We start from the raw sequence: 19,709 nt of genomic DNA, 5'->3' as shown, positions 1-19,709 counted from the left end.
AAGAAATGATTTACGAATCATTAGATGAAGAGCTGCAAGTCGCGTCGATATTTGCCAAGAGACTCAATGAAAAGTGAACTGAGCCTAGCCCGGGTATTTGACGATCTCTTGTTGAGAAAAGATCGATGGCATGTAGCGGTTAACGCAGAGTGACAACCGCTGATGGAGAGGGAAGGGAGGGAGAAGGTTGGGCCCACCATGCCAATAAGCCATTAAATAACAACTAATTGAGAGAGGGAATGGAGGGCACACAGGGAGACGGAGAGAAGAACTTGTGCTGATGTCGACGTATACTGCAGATAGTTTATGGGCCAGGATACGGAAAGAAAGAGAAGATCTACGATTGGATACGCAATAAACCTGGACTGAAGAAATGAATTCAGAACATTCATACACATCAGTAAAACTGACATCTTCTTCTGAAATGGGTCAGACCAAAAATCTTGAAATATGCGGGGAAAGCCTACTGCTCTCGGGTCATTTGACTCTGAGGACTGCGACGTGAACGGAATGCAGTCAATCGAAGAAGCGCCCTCAGCCCCTGACGAATGAACAAGGAAGTGGGTTCACACCTTTTTTTTTTTTTTTGCAAACACCACCATCTTTTCGACTAGGGCTGGGCGAGATGGCCATAAATAAAAAAAAATCGGGATTTTTTTTTTTTTTCAGTCATTCAGGACGATTAGACAGGAATAATGTATAAAGATTCTAAATCTGTTTTATCATAAACTTAACATTCATAGTCTGTGCTTAATTGCCACATTTAAGTAGTTGGTAGCTATTATAAACATGTCTTGTAAACCGTCCATCTGCCACAACTCGCAATAACATCTGGATGGAACAGAACATAAGAACAACAGCTTTTAATAATCCAGAAGACAAAATTCCATTTCACAATTTAGCCAAATTTTCAAAATGACGATTACCGGTAATCGAATTAATTCAATTTATTGCTCAGCCCTATTCCCGACAGAACACGTTTCGGGAGAATTCCAATCAGGGCCATTCATGATTGTTGGTGAGTATTGAAAATTAACACAGCAGAAACTGTTAGCAAGGTAAGGCAACGTTTTATTACACACAAGAAAGAAGAAAAATACATGTCTGAACAGAAACACAAAAATCGCAGTCTATCCAAACACCCTCATGCCTTACTTTGCCAATTCTGAATTTACATGATGGAGATTTTATTTTTTTTATTTGACTTACTGTAATTGGTGACACACTTGGCGACTAATTTGTACACAAAATCGATTTGAGGCTCTCTACTTGAGGAAATATGATACTTTTGTCGACTGCCGTCCTGAATTATTTAACAACACGGCATAATGCTGAAAAGCCACAAGGCAAGAATGCAAGCATTACATTTGTCTTATTTGATTTGAGGATGCATGGTGGTTAGCATGTCTGCCTCACAGTCTGAGTGGTTTTCTGAAGGTACTCCGGTGAACTCCCAAATCCCCCCAAAAATGTTTCTGAGTGTGAATGTGAGTATGAATGGTCATTAAATACTGTATTTATACAATTGGCTCCAGTTAACCTGAGGCTGGGGGTCATTAAGTAGGATGGGTTGTTCCTTATTTACCAACATAACACACAAATCAGCAGGTCCGCAAATTCTGGTAAATTAAAGGAAGCCAGAGTTTCAAAGCAAACATGGTGCATCAGCGTTTAGCTGGTGTGCTGCATATGGAATAAGATGGCAACAGAGCTGAAGTTAGCCCCAATACTTTTAAACACAGGTTATAAACTACGTTTTTTTCTCCCGCCCAATGTACGAGCTTATAGTGATTTTAGTAAAGTACTTTTTAGTTCTCTACATTGCTTTTCAATGTCTTTTTTTTTTTTGCCTTAGTTACATTAAATAGAATTTTTATTCGAATTTTCATGAAATGCAAAAATGAAACTGAATGGAAACACTAGAAATTCGAAAAAGGTCCCAAAATTTATTCTTTTAAATTATAATTTATAATTATTATAGCGCCACCTACAGCGGCGGAGTCCCCTCTCAATATTTGCGTTTTAGGCATTTTCCCCAAATTCGCTTTAAAATTTCGAACCATTTGGATGGAAACCTGACTAATGTCTTGTAACTATGCCAAGCACATTGAGTTACCTTGTGTATGAAATGCGCTACATAAATCAAAGAAAGGAAGAGGAAGAATGATTTCGCCGAGCTTGTACAGGTACAACATGTTTGCACGCTTGCTGTTGGCTGTCAGACAAATAACGCGTGTTGATTGCTGAGAGACAGACAGCAAAGAGACAGACAGCAAAGAGACAGACAGCGAGCAGCTTGACAGCGTGTAGGTGGTTCGGTATTGTCATCGTTACGAGCAGCTTTTTGTTGACAACAAGGCCGACACTTGTCTTCCTCCTTTTCTCCTCCTCCTCCTCCCGGTCTGTCACTCTCACTGACATGTCTTGAAATAACATTAGCTGATTTCTTTCGCTCTCGTTTCTGTAACGCTGTCTTTCCCCTTTTCTCCTTGTGTTCTTAATCATCCAATTAGTCTCATTCGTTCTAATACACTTACTTCACTTTTGGCTAATTCGCTGCTGGCTGCCTTTTATTTGACCAAACCATCCATTTGCCTCGATTCTATGATTCCCTTTCAACCATTTTATTTACTATAAGCCTTCAAATATTTCATTAAAAATGATTTGTAATAGTTGGCACACGCGCGTGTACACACAATTTAGTGACACAAGTTATGTCAACCATTATGAATAAGTTTGGGTGCTTTGTTTATTGCTGCTGTTTATCATATCACCACCAGCTGAGGACATTGTGGCATATTGAAAAGGGGGAGTTAATAGACTGTTTTATTGCTATGAGTCCATCATTCATCTACAAACTTTAGTCGTATTTTCTGATGTGTGTGTGTGTGTGTGTGTGTGTGTGTGGGGGGGGGGGGAGCAAAAGGGGAATTTGTAAAGTTGATCCAGGCACTATAGTAACAAATGTGGGGGATAGCAACTTTAAAAAGACTCCATAATAATAATAATAATAATAATAATAATAACTAGACAAAGTGCAATTTCGAAAGAAATTGCATAGGAATGCTGAAGAGCTCAATGCTGTTAGCCGAATGCTAAAAATTTGAATGCATGTGCTTATGAAATAAATTGAAAGATAAATTAATTAAGTACTAAAAATGTGGTCCAAGTGGGATTCGAACCCAGGCACTCCCATTGTGGCAGGTACTAGGCTCTAACCACTGGGCGGCCTAATTTGACTTGTTCGAAATCATGGCTAATAGCGTAATTATTAAAAAAAAAAAAAAAGTGCCATCTAACAGATTCAGCATTCCCACAATAATAATAATAAAAATTATACTACTACTACTGCTACTAATAACAATAATAATAATAAAATGATACTACTACTACTACTACTAATACTACTACTACTAATAACAATAACAATAACAATAACAATAACAATAACAATAACAATAATAATAACAATAACAATAATAATAATAATAATGATGATGATGTTTGGAGTTTGGGTGGGGTGTATATTGAGATTGAACACTTACCTCAATGATAAGGTCTGGTTCTGAAGTGACTCTAATAATCTGTTCCTCCTGATCTATAGTATAAGACACAGTGTAGACCATGGTCCCTCCATAGGCTGGTAACTGGAAGAAAAAAAATACAACACAGTGACATATTTTTCTTTTATAAGACAAGAAAAAAAAAAATCATGTATATGCAGCACAATAAATGTGCTAAGGCATCATTCGAAAAGACTTGAAATTGGTTTCCCAATTACTGTGCATTGTGTCCGTTTATTAGCTAAACTATTTGGCAGCCATTTGCTGATACTGCAAATATGTGGGCCTAGACTGACCATGCCCATAACAGTAGGAAAAGTAGAAAACAGCTGGATTTCACTTTTTCTTTGATCCTTCCTCGGGTCTCCTGACGGCCTCACAACTCTGGCTGGAAGTGTTCGGTTTAGGTGAACGGTATGGGATTTTTTTTAATAGGTTTTAGGTGAATTAATGAATACACACACACTCGCACACATGCACATACACATACTCACCCACATACAAAAAAAAAAAAAGGGAGAGCAATGATGATGACATGTCAAATCGGTAAAATTACCGAATGAACAATACTGAAAGCTCCAGAAAAAGAAAAAGAAAAAGGAAAAGTAGAAAACAAATATTTAATGACATCGTTTAATGCCTGATATTACAAGGCAGAAACGGTGAGCTGTAGGTAATATTGTACAATGTTGGAGCATGAATATCAGGAAACCGTCTGCCATGCCCATATAAAACGTGCCGGCAGTGAAAAACAAACAAACAAACACGTTTTCATTGTCAAATGATGTAGTGAGGAAGCAAAAACGATCATATTATTAACCAGCATTATCAAAGCTCCAAAGTCTGACCCAACTAGTGATTGATGCATTTTCATTCACAAAACTTTACACACTGTATAAACACAATATGAACGAGAGTATTTCTGTCAACCAAACAGAATCGGCTTTACAGTAGATAGCACAACGCTGTGTCAGCATGATGGCAGAATTTATTCCTCTCTCTGCAACCTCAACACTCATACAAGGGAGGGGGGTTGAAATGAAGGCACGGGATGGCCATAAAAACAGAAAGTGGACAATATTGAGGAAGAGGGAAGCAAGAAACCGAGCTTAGAACAAAGAGGGAAAGTTGCAGGGGGGGGTTACAGAAGTGGATTTAATGCCTCTATTAACCGCTTCCATCTTTTGCACTCATTCTTAGACCTGGAGGAGGAATCACCCATTTCACAGCTGAATGAAAACACTCACGCACACACATACACACACACTGTACTGACCATTTTATTGACTAACACTTATTGTCTATCTAACCCCATTTGCTGATTTGGACTCTGGACGACAGTAAAAATCATAGTTGAAAGGCACAGTACGGCTAGCGTGGTTCGGGGCTGCATCATCTCCCTCGCCATTAACCAACATGCCCTCCAGTACGGATGGCCTATCTAATCAAACCGAGCCAGCACTTAATAGCGGCACTGTGAAAATAAAAGACACAGCACAAGACGACTAATTGGCTATTACCGTAATAGTGGCAAAGCTGATTATATATATATATATATATATACAGTATATATATATATATAGTGTAATGAGAGTGTAAAATAACTCATAAATATTGGTTAGATCCTTTACTTGGGTCAAAAAATAGGGTCATTTTGTGTAACAACCCATAAAGTGTCCACTTTTGATCTATAATCGGGTTACTTTTGACCCAACAGTTTTTAGAGTGTACCATATCAAATTGAATATATATACAATTCAATTTGATATGGTACACTCTAAAAATATTCAATTTGATATGGTACACTCTAAAAACTGTTGGGTCAAAAGTAACCCAACTTTTACTTTTTAGAGTGTACCATATCAACTTGAATTGTATATATATCTATATATGGTACATTTCAATTTGATATACCAAACTGTTTTTAGAGTATATATATATATATATATATATATATATATATATATATATATATATATATATATATATATATATATATATATATATATATATATATATATATATATACGGTTCAACTCGATATGGTACAATTATATTTGATATGGTACGGTACACTCTAAAAACTGTTGGGTCAAAAGTAACCCGATTATAGATCAAAAGTGGATACTTTGTGGGTTGTTACACAAAATGACCCTATTTTTTGACCCGAGTAAAGAATCTGACCAATATTTATGAGATATTTTACACTAAAAGACCCATTTCTTGACTCAAAGTTGGGTCAAATTAACTCAAGCAGAGGATCGGTCCATTTTTTTACCCAACTGTTTTTAGAGTGTACATATATATATATATATATATATATATATATATACATACACGGTTTTCGATACATGGGGTGCGAAAATGATTCGGTTCGACTCGATATGGTACAATTCAATTTGATATGGTACACTCTAAAAACAGTTGGGTCAAAAGTAACCCGATTATAGATCAAAAGTGGACACTTTATGGGGTGTTACACAAAATGACCCTATTTTTTGACCCAAGTAAAGGATCTGACCAATATTTATGAGTTATTTTACACTAAAAGACCCATTTCTTGACTCAAAGTTGGGTCAAATTAACTCAAGCAGAGGATCGGTCCATTTTTTTACCCAACTGTTTTTAGAGTGCACACGGTTTTCGATACATGGGGTGTGAAAACGATTCGGTTCAACTCGATATGGTACAATTATATTTGATATGGTACGGTACACTCTAAAAACTGTTGGGTCAAAAGTAACCCGATTATAGATCAAAAGTGGACACTTTGTGGGTTGTTACACAAAATGACCCTATTTTTTGACCCGAGTAAAGAATCTGACCAATATTTATGAGATATTTTACACTAAAAGACCCATTTCTTGACTCAAAGTTGGGTCAAATTAACTCAAGCAGAGGATCGGTCCATTTTTTTACCCAACTGTTTTTAGAGTGTACATATATATATATATATATATATATATATATACTGTATTATGGGTGTAACAAGAACTGAAAAAGAAACACTTTTTTTTTTTATAGTTATAAGAGTTATAAGCATGTAGAAGAAAATCTGTCTGCCGTTCGACGCTCTCAACTTCTTCAATTTCAGACGTTCAATTTGGAAAGTAATCAAAGCTTTCGCCATGGCAACCTAATGACCGGATCTCCGCACTTGGGGACAGAAAATAAAAGAAAGCCACCATGGGGGAGTGGAAAAGAGCAAGAAAGTCTGAAAGCACGGTAAGGGAGAGTGGAATTAGAGGGGACAGAAACAAAAGAACAATAGCGGCACTGACACACTGGCAGCGACAAAAGGCGTCGGTGCGATCCCCCCTCGAGAGCTCACTAAGCCTGTTATTAACTCTGCCGAGCGAATTAAAGAGGAAGAAGGTATCATCCTCGCGGTCAGAACCCCAATCAGAAAGTTCACGTTGCTGTCGGTACAAGGGAAGCAGGGCTGCTTGAGAACGTACCATTTTACACAAATGAACTCAACCAATATGGAATTATGATTTTATCACCAAGCATGTGATTTATGGTTAAAATGAGCTAATAACAAGGAGTAAGCGGGTTAAGAACACAGATGGATGATTGATTTAAAAAAAAAAAGAAATATGAGGGGAAAAAAACAAGTCAAAAATATTGGATCACATTTATAGTCTCTTCTCAGGAGTGTGTGTTTGGTATAAAACAAGATTGGGCATAAAAATGACATATACACACACACTTTAGTTTTCCCATGGCCTTCCCACTAGAGCCCCCGTGTGTATGACAAGCCAGCTTTGAATACATATGCAAGTAAAAGTGTTATTCTGACCTATTTTTTATCACCTCCAAGCAGACAGATGTTTATTTATTATGATAAATATATCTGCAACTTCCTGCTCATGACGGGATAGTATTAAAAGCATAGGATTCGTAGACTGGACTCAAATACGGTATATTTGTCCAAATTCTTGGAATTCCCGGGTCAGTTTTTAGGCCTCCCATTATAAACAAAATGTTCCAAATAAAACTGTAGCTAAGAAACAAATAAATCAGACGACAAAAAGTAGAGATGGACCGATATGTTTTTTTCAGGGCCGATACCGATTAGTAGTCAAGGAGGCCGATAACCGATATATGAAGCCGATATTCATTTTCAGTAAAGGGGGGATTTTGGCGTCTTAAAAAGTTAAATGGAAACTTAAACAAGTAAATACCATATACCGCTATAGTATATGCTACAGTAAATATTTTTTTCCAAAATTTTAAAATATGGAAATCTTAAACTTTATAATTTCTTTGTTTTAATGTCGAACAAAAACAAAAGGTTCGGAAGGTTCCCGGGGTCAGTAGCATCTCTTTTAAAGTGAACTAATAATTGAAATGAATAGCTCCCTGAGATTAAAATGGCTTTAGATTGAATTTATATCTGCCGTCAGATTTTAAAAAAGGCCAGAAAAAAAAAAATATATATATATATATATATTAAAAAAGGCAGATTCTGATATTTGTCAAAATGCCCAATATTGGCCAATTATTGCCGATTATCAGTCTATCCCTAACAAAAAGGTCTCATTTGTGATGAAATGATCTTACTTAATGAGATATAAATTGACGTGAAGGTAGAAAAGACTTCATAAAATCTTCAGCATTTTGTACTTTTAGTCAGAGACTAGATCATAATTTACATATCCTGTTCCAGTTATGAATATATTTAAAAATCTGATCACGAAGTAATGACGTATTTTTCCACAGGATTGACGCGCGGGGGCCGCTTGCACACGCTTCACAGACACACAAATGTGTGGGTGAGACAGCAAATTACGTGGCTGACAAAAAGCGGCACAAATCCGCAGTGATTGATGTAAGGGCAGCATTTCAGCCATGTAAGTGGGGAAAAATGAAGAGGGAAGAGGGGAGAAAACAAAGCGGAATGGGCAAATCCATCTCATGCCGTCGCGGCCAGATTAGGAGTGACGCCGCACACCCAACGTCTCACACATCCATTCTCTTAAAGCCGGGTGACGGCCGGCCATGCTGGCAGATAAATATTTTCTCGCGTGGAGAAAAAAAAAAAAAAAAAAAGTGATTTCATTTATCAAACTGTGATATGTGACAGGAACACAAACTGGAGCATGCTTTGTGTTAGGGGTGTTGTTGGACAGGACACCATGCAGGGAAGATCAATCCGAAGAAAACAGACACGCTAACTTTGAATAGTTTGATGGGAAAGGCAATCCCGGCATGTGTCAGTTTATGTTCAGTGAGGACACTTAAACATCCATTCCTTTTGTCTCCCACTAGTCTCCATCTGTCACTCCTTTCACAACAAGTGAGGAACATTCCTGCCTTTCAGCCTTTATCTTGCGAGACAGTGAATGTGTGAGTACGTACAAGGTGGATGGAAGCAATTAGTCCACTTGACTGAAGGCTGATGAAACTGCTGATACCTTGAATACTGTTTAGCCCTGAAATGCTTTAAAGGAGAAGTGGGATTCAACACAAGTACCTCAACTCTGCTCAATGACAAGACGGTGAATACCGATATCAGGTATCGGTATCGGGCCGATACCAGACCTTACTTCAAGGCGTCGGTACTGCATGCTGAAACCTTGTGACACTTTTACGATCAGGTATAGTATATTATATTATATTATATTATATAGGTATAATGACAAATTAAAAGAACAGAAAATTGCAATTAATTTTATGAAATTTTTAAAATTATGTAAAAACAGCAACTTTTGGAGAACATTTTTTTTTCTAAAAAATAAATAAATAATTGAAAACTACTTTTTAATTTTAGGGAAAAAATATTTTCTCTATTTAAAATACATGTATTTCAAAACAGTTGTCCTGAATGGAAAATCATACAAAAAGAAAACCTAAAATAAACTTAAATAAACTTTTTTCTAAATTATTTAGTATGACTAACATAATATATATATATATATAATTTTTTTTTTGTTGTTGTTGTTGTTTAAACTAACTTTAAAAACAGAGTTGTTTGGAAAAAAAATGCATCCTGTTAGTTGAACTCCTCACATAAAAAAAAAAAAAGAATAAAAAAAATAAGTATACATTTAAAAAAATAATAAAAAAAATTCTGTAAAAGCAACGTATTTTTCTTAATAAAAAAGCACTTTTTAATATTTTTTTATTCCTGCTACTTTAAAGTTTGTACTAATTTCTGGAAAGAGAAAAACCCTGGAGTGATGTAATTAGCGTCCATTGCTTCTGACAGATGAGCTTTCAGAGCATCCTTGTGAATGAGCAGTCGTTGGACCCAGACAGACACAAAAAAAAATAAAAAAAATACTCCCAAAGTGCTTTCTGGACCAATAAGCATCTACTAAGCATGTTGACGGGCCAATGAGCATCCTTGGCTCGAACGACACAGCGGGTCATGCATGAACTGAGGGAATTGTCACGCACATACTTAGACGTAGCCGCGGCTAGCTTGTCATTACACATGTCGCATCCAATGACACGCTCCGAAGTAATAGGACGCGGTCGTGTTTGTGTGCGCGAGTGTCAAGTCACAAGTGTATGTCTGAAACACAATCTTTGACTCGAGCAAATAATCACTTTTTCATACCGTGCGCAGCGTAGATGGCGGCATTTGTTTCTCATGTTCAGACGCATCAGTTCTGCTTTGCTGTCCTCGCTGTCTCTAATACACATCATTATCTAACTTACGAGGCGCAAGAAGCGGGATACAAAGAGCTAGCCTAGTGATGGAGACGGAGGAAATTCCTGGATGGATCTTGAAAAAGGCACTTCAAGTACACAGTAGAGAGAGAATCGTTCCTGCAAAGTCACACCGAGCTCAAACCCCAGTTCAGAGGACACCGTCTTTCCAAATGATATATACACAATTTGATCCAAATAAAACTGTGAGCTGTGATTTACACACACACACACACACACATCCTCTAAGGCGACAGCAGACAAATGACGATGAATCCATAGACGCCTCCGGGTTCCCCCCGACGGGATAGATTAAACTTCACCCGCAACTCTCACAATTCTTAAAGTGATTGATTTGAAGTAAGTTTGTTAGTGTGTATGTGTCTGGCTTCCCGTTTTTGCCGGCTGTCTTTGTTTACCGAGTTGTCTTTTTCATCCTGGTTGAAGATTATTATTATTATTATTATTATTATTATTATTGGTGGTATGATGGCAAGCAATTTCGTAGCTCGGAGGTGGGGAAACTTTTTTGGTGTTTTTGAGTCCTTCAAATGTCATGTGAAATTCTTGATATGATTCAAGGCTCAAACAAATATTATGATAGAGTATGAACGTTTGTGCTTTGGTTTTGGGTTTCTAATTAATTTTTTATTTCAGAATTACAGGCCACCATAATCCGAACCCTGCACGTATCCCACCGAGGGGCGAATATTTGCGATGCTAACGAATGTTGATTTCACGTCAGGGTTCGTTCACGGTCGCTAAACGCTCTCTAAATAGTCTTAATGGTTCTCTAAACAGTCTTAAAGGTCTTTCCCGCTGCAATTTTTTTTTTAGAAATTCACTTTTTTTTTTGCAACATGACAAGGTCATTAATACTGTTGAGAGAACCATTAAGACTGTTTAGAGCAGTGGTTCTCTTTTTTTTTTTTTTTTCCTGGAGAGCTCAGTATTGTTCCTTCGGTAATTTTACCGATTTGACATGTCATCATCATTGCTCTCTCTTTTTTTTTTTTTTTTTTTTTTTTTTTGAGCAGTGGTTCTCAACCACGGTCCAGCCTGTTTTCCATGTCTTCCACAGCCAACACAGGTGTTTCGGACGATCAGCTAATTGGCTAGCTCTGCATGGAGCCTGATAACGATCCTCAGCTGTGTTGACTAAGGGAGGCATGGAAAACAGGCTGGATAGGGGTACTTGAGGACCAGGGGTTGAGAACCAGTGGTTGAGAGCATGTTTACGTTGTGACCTTGGTTCTTTTTTTTTTTTTCTGGAGAGCTCAGTATTGTTCCTTCGGTAATTTTACCGATTTGACATGTCATCATCATTGCTCTCTCTTTTTTTTTTTTTTTTTTTTGAGCAGTGCTTCTCAACCACGGTCCAGCCTGTTTTCCATGTCTTCCACAGCCAACACATGTGTTTCGGACGATCAGCTAATTGGCTAGCTCTGCATGGAGCCTGATAACGATCCTCAGCTGTGTTGACTAAGGGAGACATGGAAAACAGGCTGGATAGGGGTACTTGAGGACCGGGGGTTGAGAACCAGTGGTTGAGAGCATGTTTAGGAAACGTTGTGACCTTGGTTCTTTTTTTCTTTTCTGGAGAGCTCAGTATTGTTCATTTGGTAATTTTACCGATTTGACATGTCATCATCATTGCTCTCTCTCTCTCTTTTTTTTTTTTTTTTTGTATGTGACCTTGGTTCTGTTCAAAATGTCCTTTTGTCAGGAAAGACCAATATGACTGTTTAGAGAACATTCAGGAAACGCTGCGACCCTGAATGAACCCTGACGAATCCAAATGTGAAATCAACATTCGTTCGCGTCGCAAATGTTGTCTCCTCAGTGTGATACATGCTTACCAACATACCCCTAAACCTAACCATAATCATGCCGATGGGCAGTTGGCTCACGACCCCTGGTTAAACTGAACCTCTACTATAGTGGAAATAGAAGCCAGTTCTGTGTTTACAATTCCAAACTGTAACAGGATTTGGAGGGACAAATCTGTGTCAATCTGTGTTTGCGTGCAGCAATACAAATAAAGTTTATTACGGCGTTCAACAGGCAAAACACTATTTACTCTAAAACAGTCGAGAGAGCGTGAGCTGGATCCCGAAGAAGATGAGCTGAGGGGAGGTTCAAGAGGCAATGATTAAGGAACAGGAGGAGAGAAAATGGGAGTCCTGGAGAGACAGAGTGAGTTAGAGAAAGGGCCCCACAACAAAGAAACAAGGATGGAGGGATGGTTGGAGGGATGAGGGGGAAGAAGTACAGACAAATAAATGAAATGACAAGCCGGGGCCTGCGGGCGGCAAAGTAATGAAATGCAGCGCCAGCCTCTTTCCTCGAAGCCATGACACCCAGACAAACATCACAGGCGGTCTTGCTGTGGAAGAACAACTCCACTTCACAAGCATGGACTCCAGCTATTTGCCAGCTCGAGTGTTAAAAGTCTAATCATGGCTACGGCGACAAAAGAAAATGCTCAAATTGACATTAGCGGAAGCGAATCCGGAGAAGCATCGCTGGCGGGAGGCCGGCGTACGTTCTCGCAAGGCTAGTAGTGCTTACAAACCATTCGTTCTCAGATCACACGCATTTGTTTGCGTAAGTCAGTCCTAATGATGCGGCCTCGGGTCCGATCATACAAAATAACCTGGAAGAGTTGTGTTATGATACGAACTAATAACATTACACGTCACAAATGTGCACACATCAGGGATACCCGACTCAAGGAAAAATGATTTCATGTATAATCTTATTTTTAACCCTGGAGAACCCAAGAACCCTTTTCTTCTTTGGAAAATTATAAAGTATACATTAAATGACTGCTATAAGTTCACTGAACACCAAAATATATGTTTTTTCAATTTTAACCCTTTTTTTTTAACTAGCTTAGAGTTGCTAATTTATCAAAATATATATATAAAACATACTCCTAGGAGTTCTGCAACATGATATGAAATAGATTAACAAAAAAAAAAACACAATTTTACCATCTGATGGTTTGCTGAGAAGATGTTTTTGTTTGGATTGATTTCCAGCTCAACAAAACAGCATGTTGCCAGCCATCTTGTCACCACCACTCTGGCTCATGTAAGTGCAATATTCATCCACTAGATGGCCCCATGCAGGGGTCAGAAGTGGCACTCTGGACTTTTGAAGTTAAATTTGTAAAAAAATAAAAAATAGGTCTTTGTTATTTGAGTAGCAGAATTTATAGGGGCCAAAATTGACCCCGTGGCTTCTCCAGGGTTAAAAGCTCCCAACTCCGCAGAGTGTATCCCTCTCACCTTGTTTCCCAGGTATGATCCAGGTGCGTTCCAGTAGTAAGCGGAGCCGAGGTTGTCCACAACATCAACATGGTGGACGCTTAGATATTGAGGTGTCTCTCTGTGAATAGGCCACACGTTCCGTCCCGAATCTCCGCTCAGGTACCAGCCAGTCAGTGCGCTCTCCTGTGCAAGCAGTCATTGGAAAAGACAGATGACGGCCATTAGGCAAGGCAAGGCGGCTTTATTTATATAGCATATTTCATATGCAAGGCAACTCAATGTGCTTCACACAAGGAAAGACTCAGCACCTAAAAAGCGTTGACAAACACAACGGCAAAATGACTAAAACAACTTACATTGAACAACATTTAAACACATTAATAGATAACTTTAGAAATACTTAAAAGTAAAGAAATACAAGTAGGATTAAAAAATAACAAGGGGTGTCAGGAGATTAAAATGTTTAATGGTAATTTTTTTCCTTTTTTTTTTCTTTTCTTGATGATGCACACCTCTTATTTTTTAATATTAGGTCTCCACTTATTCATTTTATTGTATTTTTTTCTGGAGAGCTCAGTATTGTTTCTTCGGTAATTTTACTGATTTGACATGTCAACATGTTTAATGGTAATTAATCACATGACTTCAATAGTTAAACTCACGATTAATCGCAAACTTTATATCTGTTCTAAATGTACATTTTTTTCTCTCTCTAAGTTTTCATACTCTTGTTAACATAAAAATGAGAAAAAGCTAAACTAATACAAATATGGCTGCATCTTTTAGTCATTGATACAGTAATTCCATAATAATTCATAAAATGTAGTTAAAATTAAAAAAAACATGCACTGTACTGTAAAAAAGGAGTGTGATATTGATTTGTGTTGGTCATTTTTCTGCCACTAGATGGCATAATTGCATTTGTAAGACGTTGGTGACAGCTCAGTGCATTTTTCTTTTCATATTAAGAGCCATATAATCTTTAACATGAAGTAACTTGTGAAATTCTGCACATTTTTACAATTGTAAAAACAAATATATGCATTATTTTGAAATGTATTACTGCTAAACTTTGACGTGTCTGCTGCATTGCAACTAGACTTCCCCCAGTTTAGGTTTTCCAAGTAAGGGGCGGTCATTTATCGGAACTTTAAATTAACACACTAATTTTGACACCACTGCAGCATAACGGCTAAATGCAGCTTCACCATGTTTGCTTTGAATGACTAAATTCTCTAATTCAGTGATTCCCAACCACTTTGCTACGGCCAATCAATGTGCCGTGAGTCCCGTGACAGATAATCAAGCCTGGAAATTATCACTTATTCACTTTTGAAAGTATATATAGCATAGTAAGTAAATGATCTCCCGCTAGATGGCAGAAGGTATCGAATGATAGCATTGCGTTGGACTGAACAGGCCCAGATTTCACACTGTGATAGTAGATTTTATGCTAAATTGAGAATATCAAGATTATTTCAGTACTTTTTGTGACATTTTTGTCTCGTGGTGTTTTTTCTAACATCAAATAATGTATTGCGTATAAAAGTTGGCAAACACTGCTCTAATAAAAAAAAAAAAAAAAAAAAGAAGAAGAGAGAATTGCCTCTTAAATCGGTACTAATTGAACACGTTAAGTATAGTTAAGAAACAAATGGAAATCAATTTTTGACAGAGGTAATGATGACACCTTCCTACATGAAGTGCCTGCAAGTGGCAACGAAATATTTTTGGGCCTTGCAAGTTTTGTATTGAACTCAAATTTTGGTTTCAAACCTCTGCACATCTGTCACGTCAGCCTGTCAGTGCGTGCGCATGTGAGGAACACCTCAGACACACATCTGTCATGCAATTAACCTGACCTTGGCTTACCCTTTTGAACACGCGCGCACACACGCGCACACTATCAGCGTCAAAATCAAAGCTGTCGTTCTGTCAACGTCCCCTCGTGCCATCCCCCCCGCCTGTCAGTCAAAAACTGTTTTCCTCTTTTCGCCTCTTATTTCATCTTGCGCCTCATCTTCTTTTTCTCCTATTGCCTCTCTCCTTATTTCTCTTCTCACTTGGGCGCGCTTCCTCAACTTAAGAGTCCCCGATATTTTTGCTTTGAAAATGCCAGTTAAATACATAAGGTCATCCAATACCTGGATGAAATCTGATCAGGTGTTTTTGTAAAAGATGACGTGGTGGACCGTTGGCATGCAAGTTGGTTTTTCATAACTTTAGTGCACAAAACATGCAGCGATCCAGAGGAAATAGCCTGCAAAACTGTTCAACTGATATGAGTAAAAAACGGATTCACCCTTTTCTCCACTTCCTCTCTCTTTCTTTATGTTCCCATCTGCCTTTTCCACTGTAATAATAACCTCACTTATCTTACTTAGCAGCTGTCTGCGTCTGCACTTGGATCCTACAAAGACTGAATCGCGGTTAAATACCCGCTGCGGATTCCTCCGCCGCCTCCTCGCGCTATTGAACAATGTTTGCTTGTGAAAGCCAGAAAGGCAGATAATCCTAATCATAGTTTGTGCGCCATTTCTTACATTCTGATAAACCCACGTGGAGGCAGAGCACTGGCTCGCTACGCCCATGCAAGAGCATTTCTCGCAGCCGCTCGGATCGTCGCGCTGGAGATTGTAGAAACCCAGCTTGCAGCGGCCACAGTTGGCTCCTTCCACATTCTCCTGTTGATAAAAGAGAGAGACAAAAAGACAATGAGGAAAGATATTTATGGAATGCCCTATGAGTGAGGGGAAACGTACAGATAATCGATTCCTAAAATCTGACTTAACATATTTAGTTTTACAGCTACTGATCCAAATTTTTTGCGACATTCGGCTCACCAAATTTTTCCAAATAACTTGCAAAACAGATTTGAAAAAAGTGAATGTGTGTAGAAATTGGGCCCAACTCTAAACCAGAACAACAACAACAACAACAACAACAAAAGATGCATTTCAATCCAAGGTGTCAGTCTGTGGAAAAAAATCTGACTATAAAATCAAAACATCTCAGTCCATTTGTATTTTTAAGAAATGTATAAAAGCGCAAAAAAAAAAAAAAAAAGAAGTTCTTTCTTTATATATGAAACTGATATATGTAGCAGGTAATTATAATATTTAAATAATTTTTATAATTTTGTGAAATGTTTACGTTTTTGTGTACACTCTAAAAACAGTTGAGTCAAAAGTAACCCATTTATGGATCAAAAATGGACCGATCCACTTCATGGGTCGTTTCATATAAAATGACCCTATTTTTTGACCCAAGTAAAGGAACTGACCAATATTTATTAGTTGTTTTACACTAAAAGACCCATTTCTTGACTCAAAGTTGGGTCAAATAGACTCAAGTAGAGGTCCATTTTTGACCCATAGTTGTTTTATTTTTGACCCAACTGTTTTTCAAATACAGATTGTAGCAGATTTCTGCCCAGAAAAAAAAAATCTAATGAAATGAGACATCTACCATACACATCCGCGGAGCTCACAATCTGCCTGCAACTCGTTTAAATTCACCAAAATCTCATTACACCCATGCACCACAAGTTAGACTTGCTTTTTGAGAGTCTAAAATGTAGTCTACTTTTTTTCACTAAATTGCGCCGGGGGGGGGGGGGGGGGGCTGGGGTCAGCTTCATCCACTGAGGCTAAGATTTGATTGTGTTGTGTCACCCATTATTGGACATTGTTTCATCATGAGCTATCTATATTATCTGCTGTCTGATTGTCTTAAAAGTTTGAAAAGTTGAAAAATGTGTGAAAAAAATCACCCTTTTCCTCCTATTTTTTTAAGGGACACTTGACTCATTGAGCCATTTTCAGCAGTAATGAATTTGATCATTATTTTTCATGTAGAATTAATACCTTTAAAAACTAAATTTGCCACTTGCTTTCTACTAAAGATGACATCACCTGTGCTGTGGAAGTAGGTAACAACCAATCATGGCGCAGTTTGCTGACCAAACCCAGAAAACAGGTTAGCCATGATTGGCCGTTACCTACTTCCTCAGCACAATTGATGTCATCTTCAGTCAACAGGAAATGGATTTTTTTTTTTTAAAGGTTTTAATTGTATACAAAAAAAAAATCAAGTTAACAAAAAAACTTTTTACTGCTGAAAATGGCTCGATGAGTCAAGTATCCCTTTAAGCTATAATCAGAAAACAAATAACATCCTACTTTACTCCCATGACTCCACTGTGCTTACTGTGTCTAGCAGAAAAAGGACAGGCCATAACGGATAGTCTTGATAGCTATTGTTTGTGCGTGTGTGTGTGTGTGTGTGTGTGTGTGTTGACCTTGCACACGCAGGGTGAAGTACACGGGTCGCTATTGCTGCTTCCCTCAACGCTGCAGTTACACGGCTGACAGTCCGGGTAGCCCATATAACCAATTGCACACCTAAAGACAAATGGATTTAATAACACGAAAGATGAAGGTGATGAGTATTAAAAAAAAAAAAATGTCCATAAACAGTAGATCACAGGGTCAATTCTCCTGATAGTGGCGTCCACTCAAAGTAAAACTGTTACAGGACTTGCGGTGTGAAACAAACAGCTAACCTTGCAAAGCAGATAAACATGCGTGCATGTGTAACAAGCATCTCAGAGGAAACATTACACGTAATTAACTGCCAACAGAGACATGGCCTTTAAAAAATTAGTTGACGGTGCTGCTTGTTTTACGGACTTAATTGTTGGCTGAATGGTTTAAAGGAAGATTATCTGATTTAAGGTGACAGAATAAATTTAAATAATTCCCGCCTTGGAGGTGCGCGTCACCGCGGCAGTAAAATAATGCGCCAATAAGCAGTTCGACAATCATCGAGAAAACAAAAATCAAAAGCAGCTTTTATTTAGTGAGCTTGAAAGGTCGTCTCAAGTACAGCACATTGATAAATCATTACAAGTTTTAATGAAAACTTTTAAAGGCAATTTCCAAACACTAATTGGAACAGACAACAGCTGAAAGGTTCAGCTCACCTGTCACAATCTGTGTGTGTCTTCTGCGTGTGCATGTATGTGTGTGTTACCTGTCACATCGCAGACCGCCAAACCCTTCTTTACAACGGCATGACCCTGGTGGCTGGGCTGTCAGTCAAACACACACACACACACACACACACAGACACACACACACACACACACACACACACACACACATTTTTAAAAACAAGCATGCAAGGGTGAAGAGTTGTTCTTTCTCTGAAGTCTCAGCATCTTAAAAAAGGTACCACATCTGATTCATGGAAACATTTTTTAATAAGAATGCTGCTGAATATCTATGTCTTGACTAGGTCAAGTAAGTTGTATATACATTTATTACCCAAAAAAAAAATAAAAAAATAAAAAAATAAAAAAATAATAAAAATAATAATAAAAAAAAAAAATATATATATATATATATATAATGCATTTATTTATTTAAAAAATATATATATATGTATATATATATATATATATTTTATATTTAATATGTAATATTTGTATATATATATATATATATATATATATTTTTTTTTAATTTAATATGATTAGTTCTGTCTGTATTATTCTATATTATGTATGTAGACAGGAAGTATTTTTTTGCATACATGGCGTCGCCTGGCTTGAGTCCTCAACACACGTTTGGCCATCAGAACCATGCGAGTCACAAGAGCAAGGGATGCAGGGGTTGTCATCCTCAGCGTTCACCTTAAAAAGACCAAAAGACCAATTAACATTTACTCCTTGACTAAATTTACTAAATATCGAATTCTGCCAAAGCAACCTACTCCGGCAGGTCTGTAGTAGCCTGTAATACAGCTCTGACAGTTGATACCATCGGTGTTGTCGCGGCATGAAATACACACTCCACCTCCTCGGTACTGGCCGTGGACGTCCAGGCTGAGCGATCGGTCTGCTACAGTTTGATTAAAGTAGCATTCGTCAGCCTTCCCGTGGCAGTTACACTCTAAAAGCAAGGACAGAGGGGGAGGGTTGGACATGTGACAATCGGTTACACACTACTGAACTCCAGCGTCATATTTTGGACTGTAAACAAATGAATTGTTTCTTTTTTTTTTTTTTTTTAATTGTTTCATGGACATCAACACCTGGTTCATTCCTCTGGGTGGCATGTGCATTTTTTTTAATTTTTTTTTTTACTTTAGGAATTACATACAACCTGCAAGGATCATTTGTGAATTTTCTCTTGCATTGTTGCATTTT

The 19,709-nt window shown here is 37.8% G+C and overlaps 1 protein-coding gene across 11 annotated transcripts in view; it reads right to left on the bottom strand.

The window, feature by feature from the left end:
- The window catches only part of lama2 (laminin, alpha 2), a 184,668-nt gene that overhangs the window by 71,971 nt on the left and 92,988 nt on the right, over positions 1-19,709 (bottom strand). For all 11 annotated transcript variants that reach the window (XM_077553007.1, XM_077553012.1, XM_077553005.1 and 8 more), the window contains 7 exons: positions 19,274-19,452; positions 19,094-19,193; positions 18,533-18,590; positions 17,799-17,901; positions 16,042-16,182; positions 13,517-13,681; positions 3,546-3,647 (listed from right to left, as the gene is read on the bottom strand). In XM_077553007.1, coding sequence (XP_077409133.1) covers positions 3,546-3,647; positions 13,517-13,681; positions 16,042-16,182; positions 17,799-17,901; positions 18,533-18,590; positions 19,094-19,193; positions 19,274-19,452 — 848 coding nt within the window. The remainder of the gene's footprint in view (positions 1-3,545; positions 3,648-13,516; positions 13,682-16,041; positions 16,183-17,798; positions 17,902-18,532; positions 18,591-19,093; positions 19,194-19,273; positions 19,453-19,709) is intronic.

This window comes from Vanacampus margaritifer, chromosome 19 (assembly GCF_051991255.1).
Source record: "Vanacampus margaritifer isolate UIUO_Vmar chromosome 19, RoL_Vmar_1.0, whole genome shotgun sequence".
NCBI lineage: Eukaryota > Metazoa > Chordata > Actinopteri > Syngnathiformes > Syngnathidae > Vanacampus > Vanacampus margaritifer.
The sequence above is the reverse complement of the archived record's forward strand: the minus strand, read 5'-3'. Positions and strand labels throughout refer to the sequence as shown.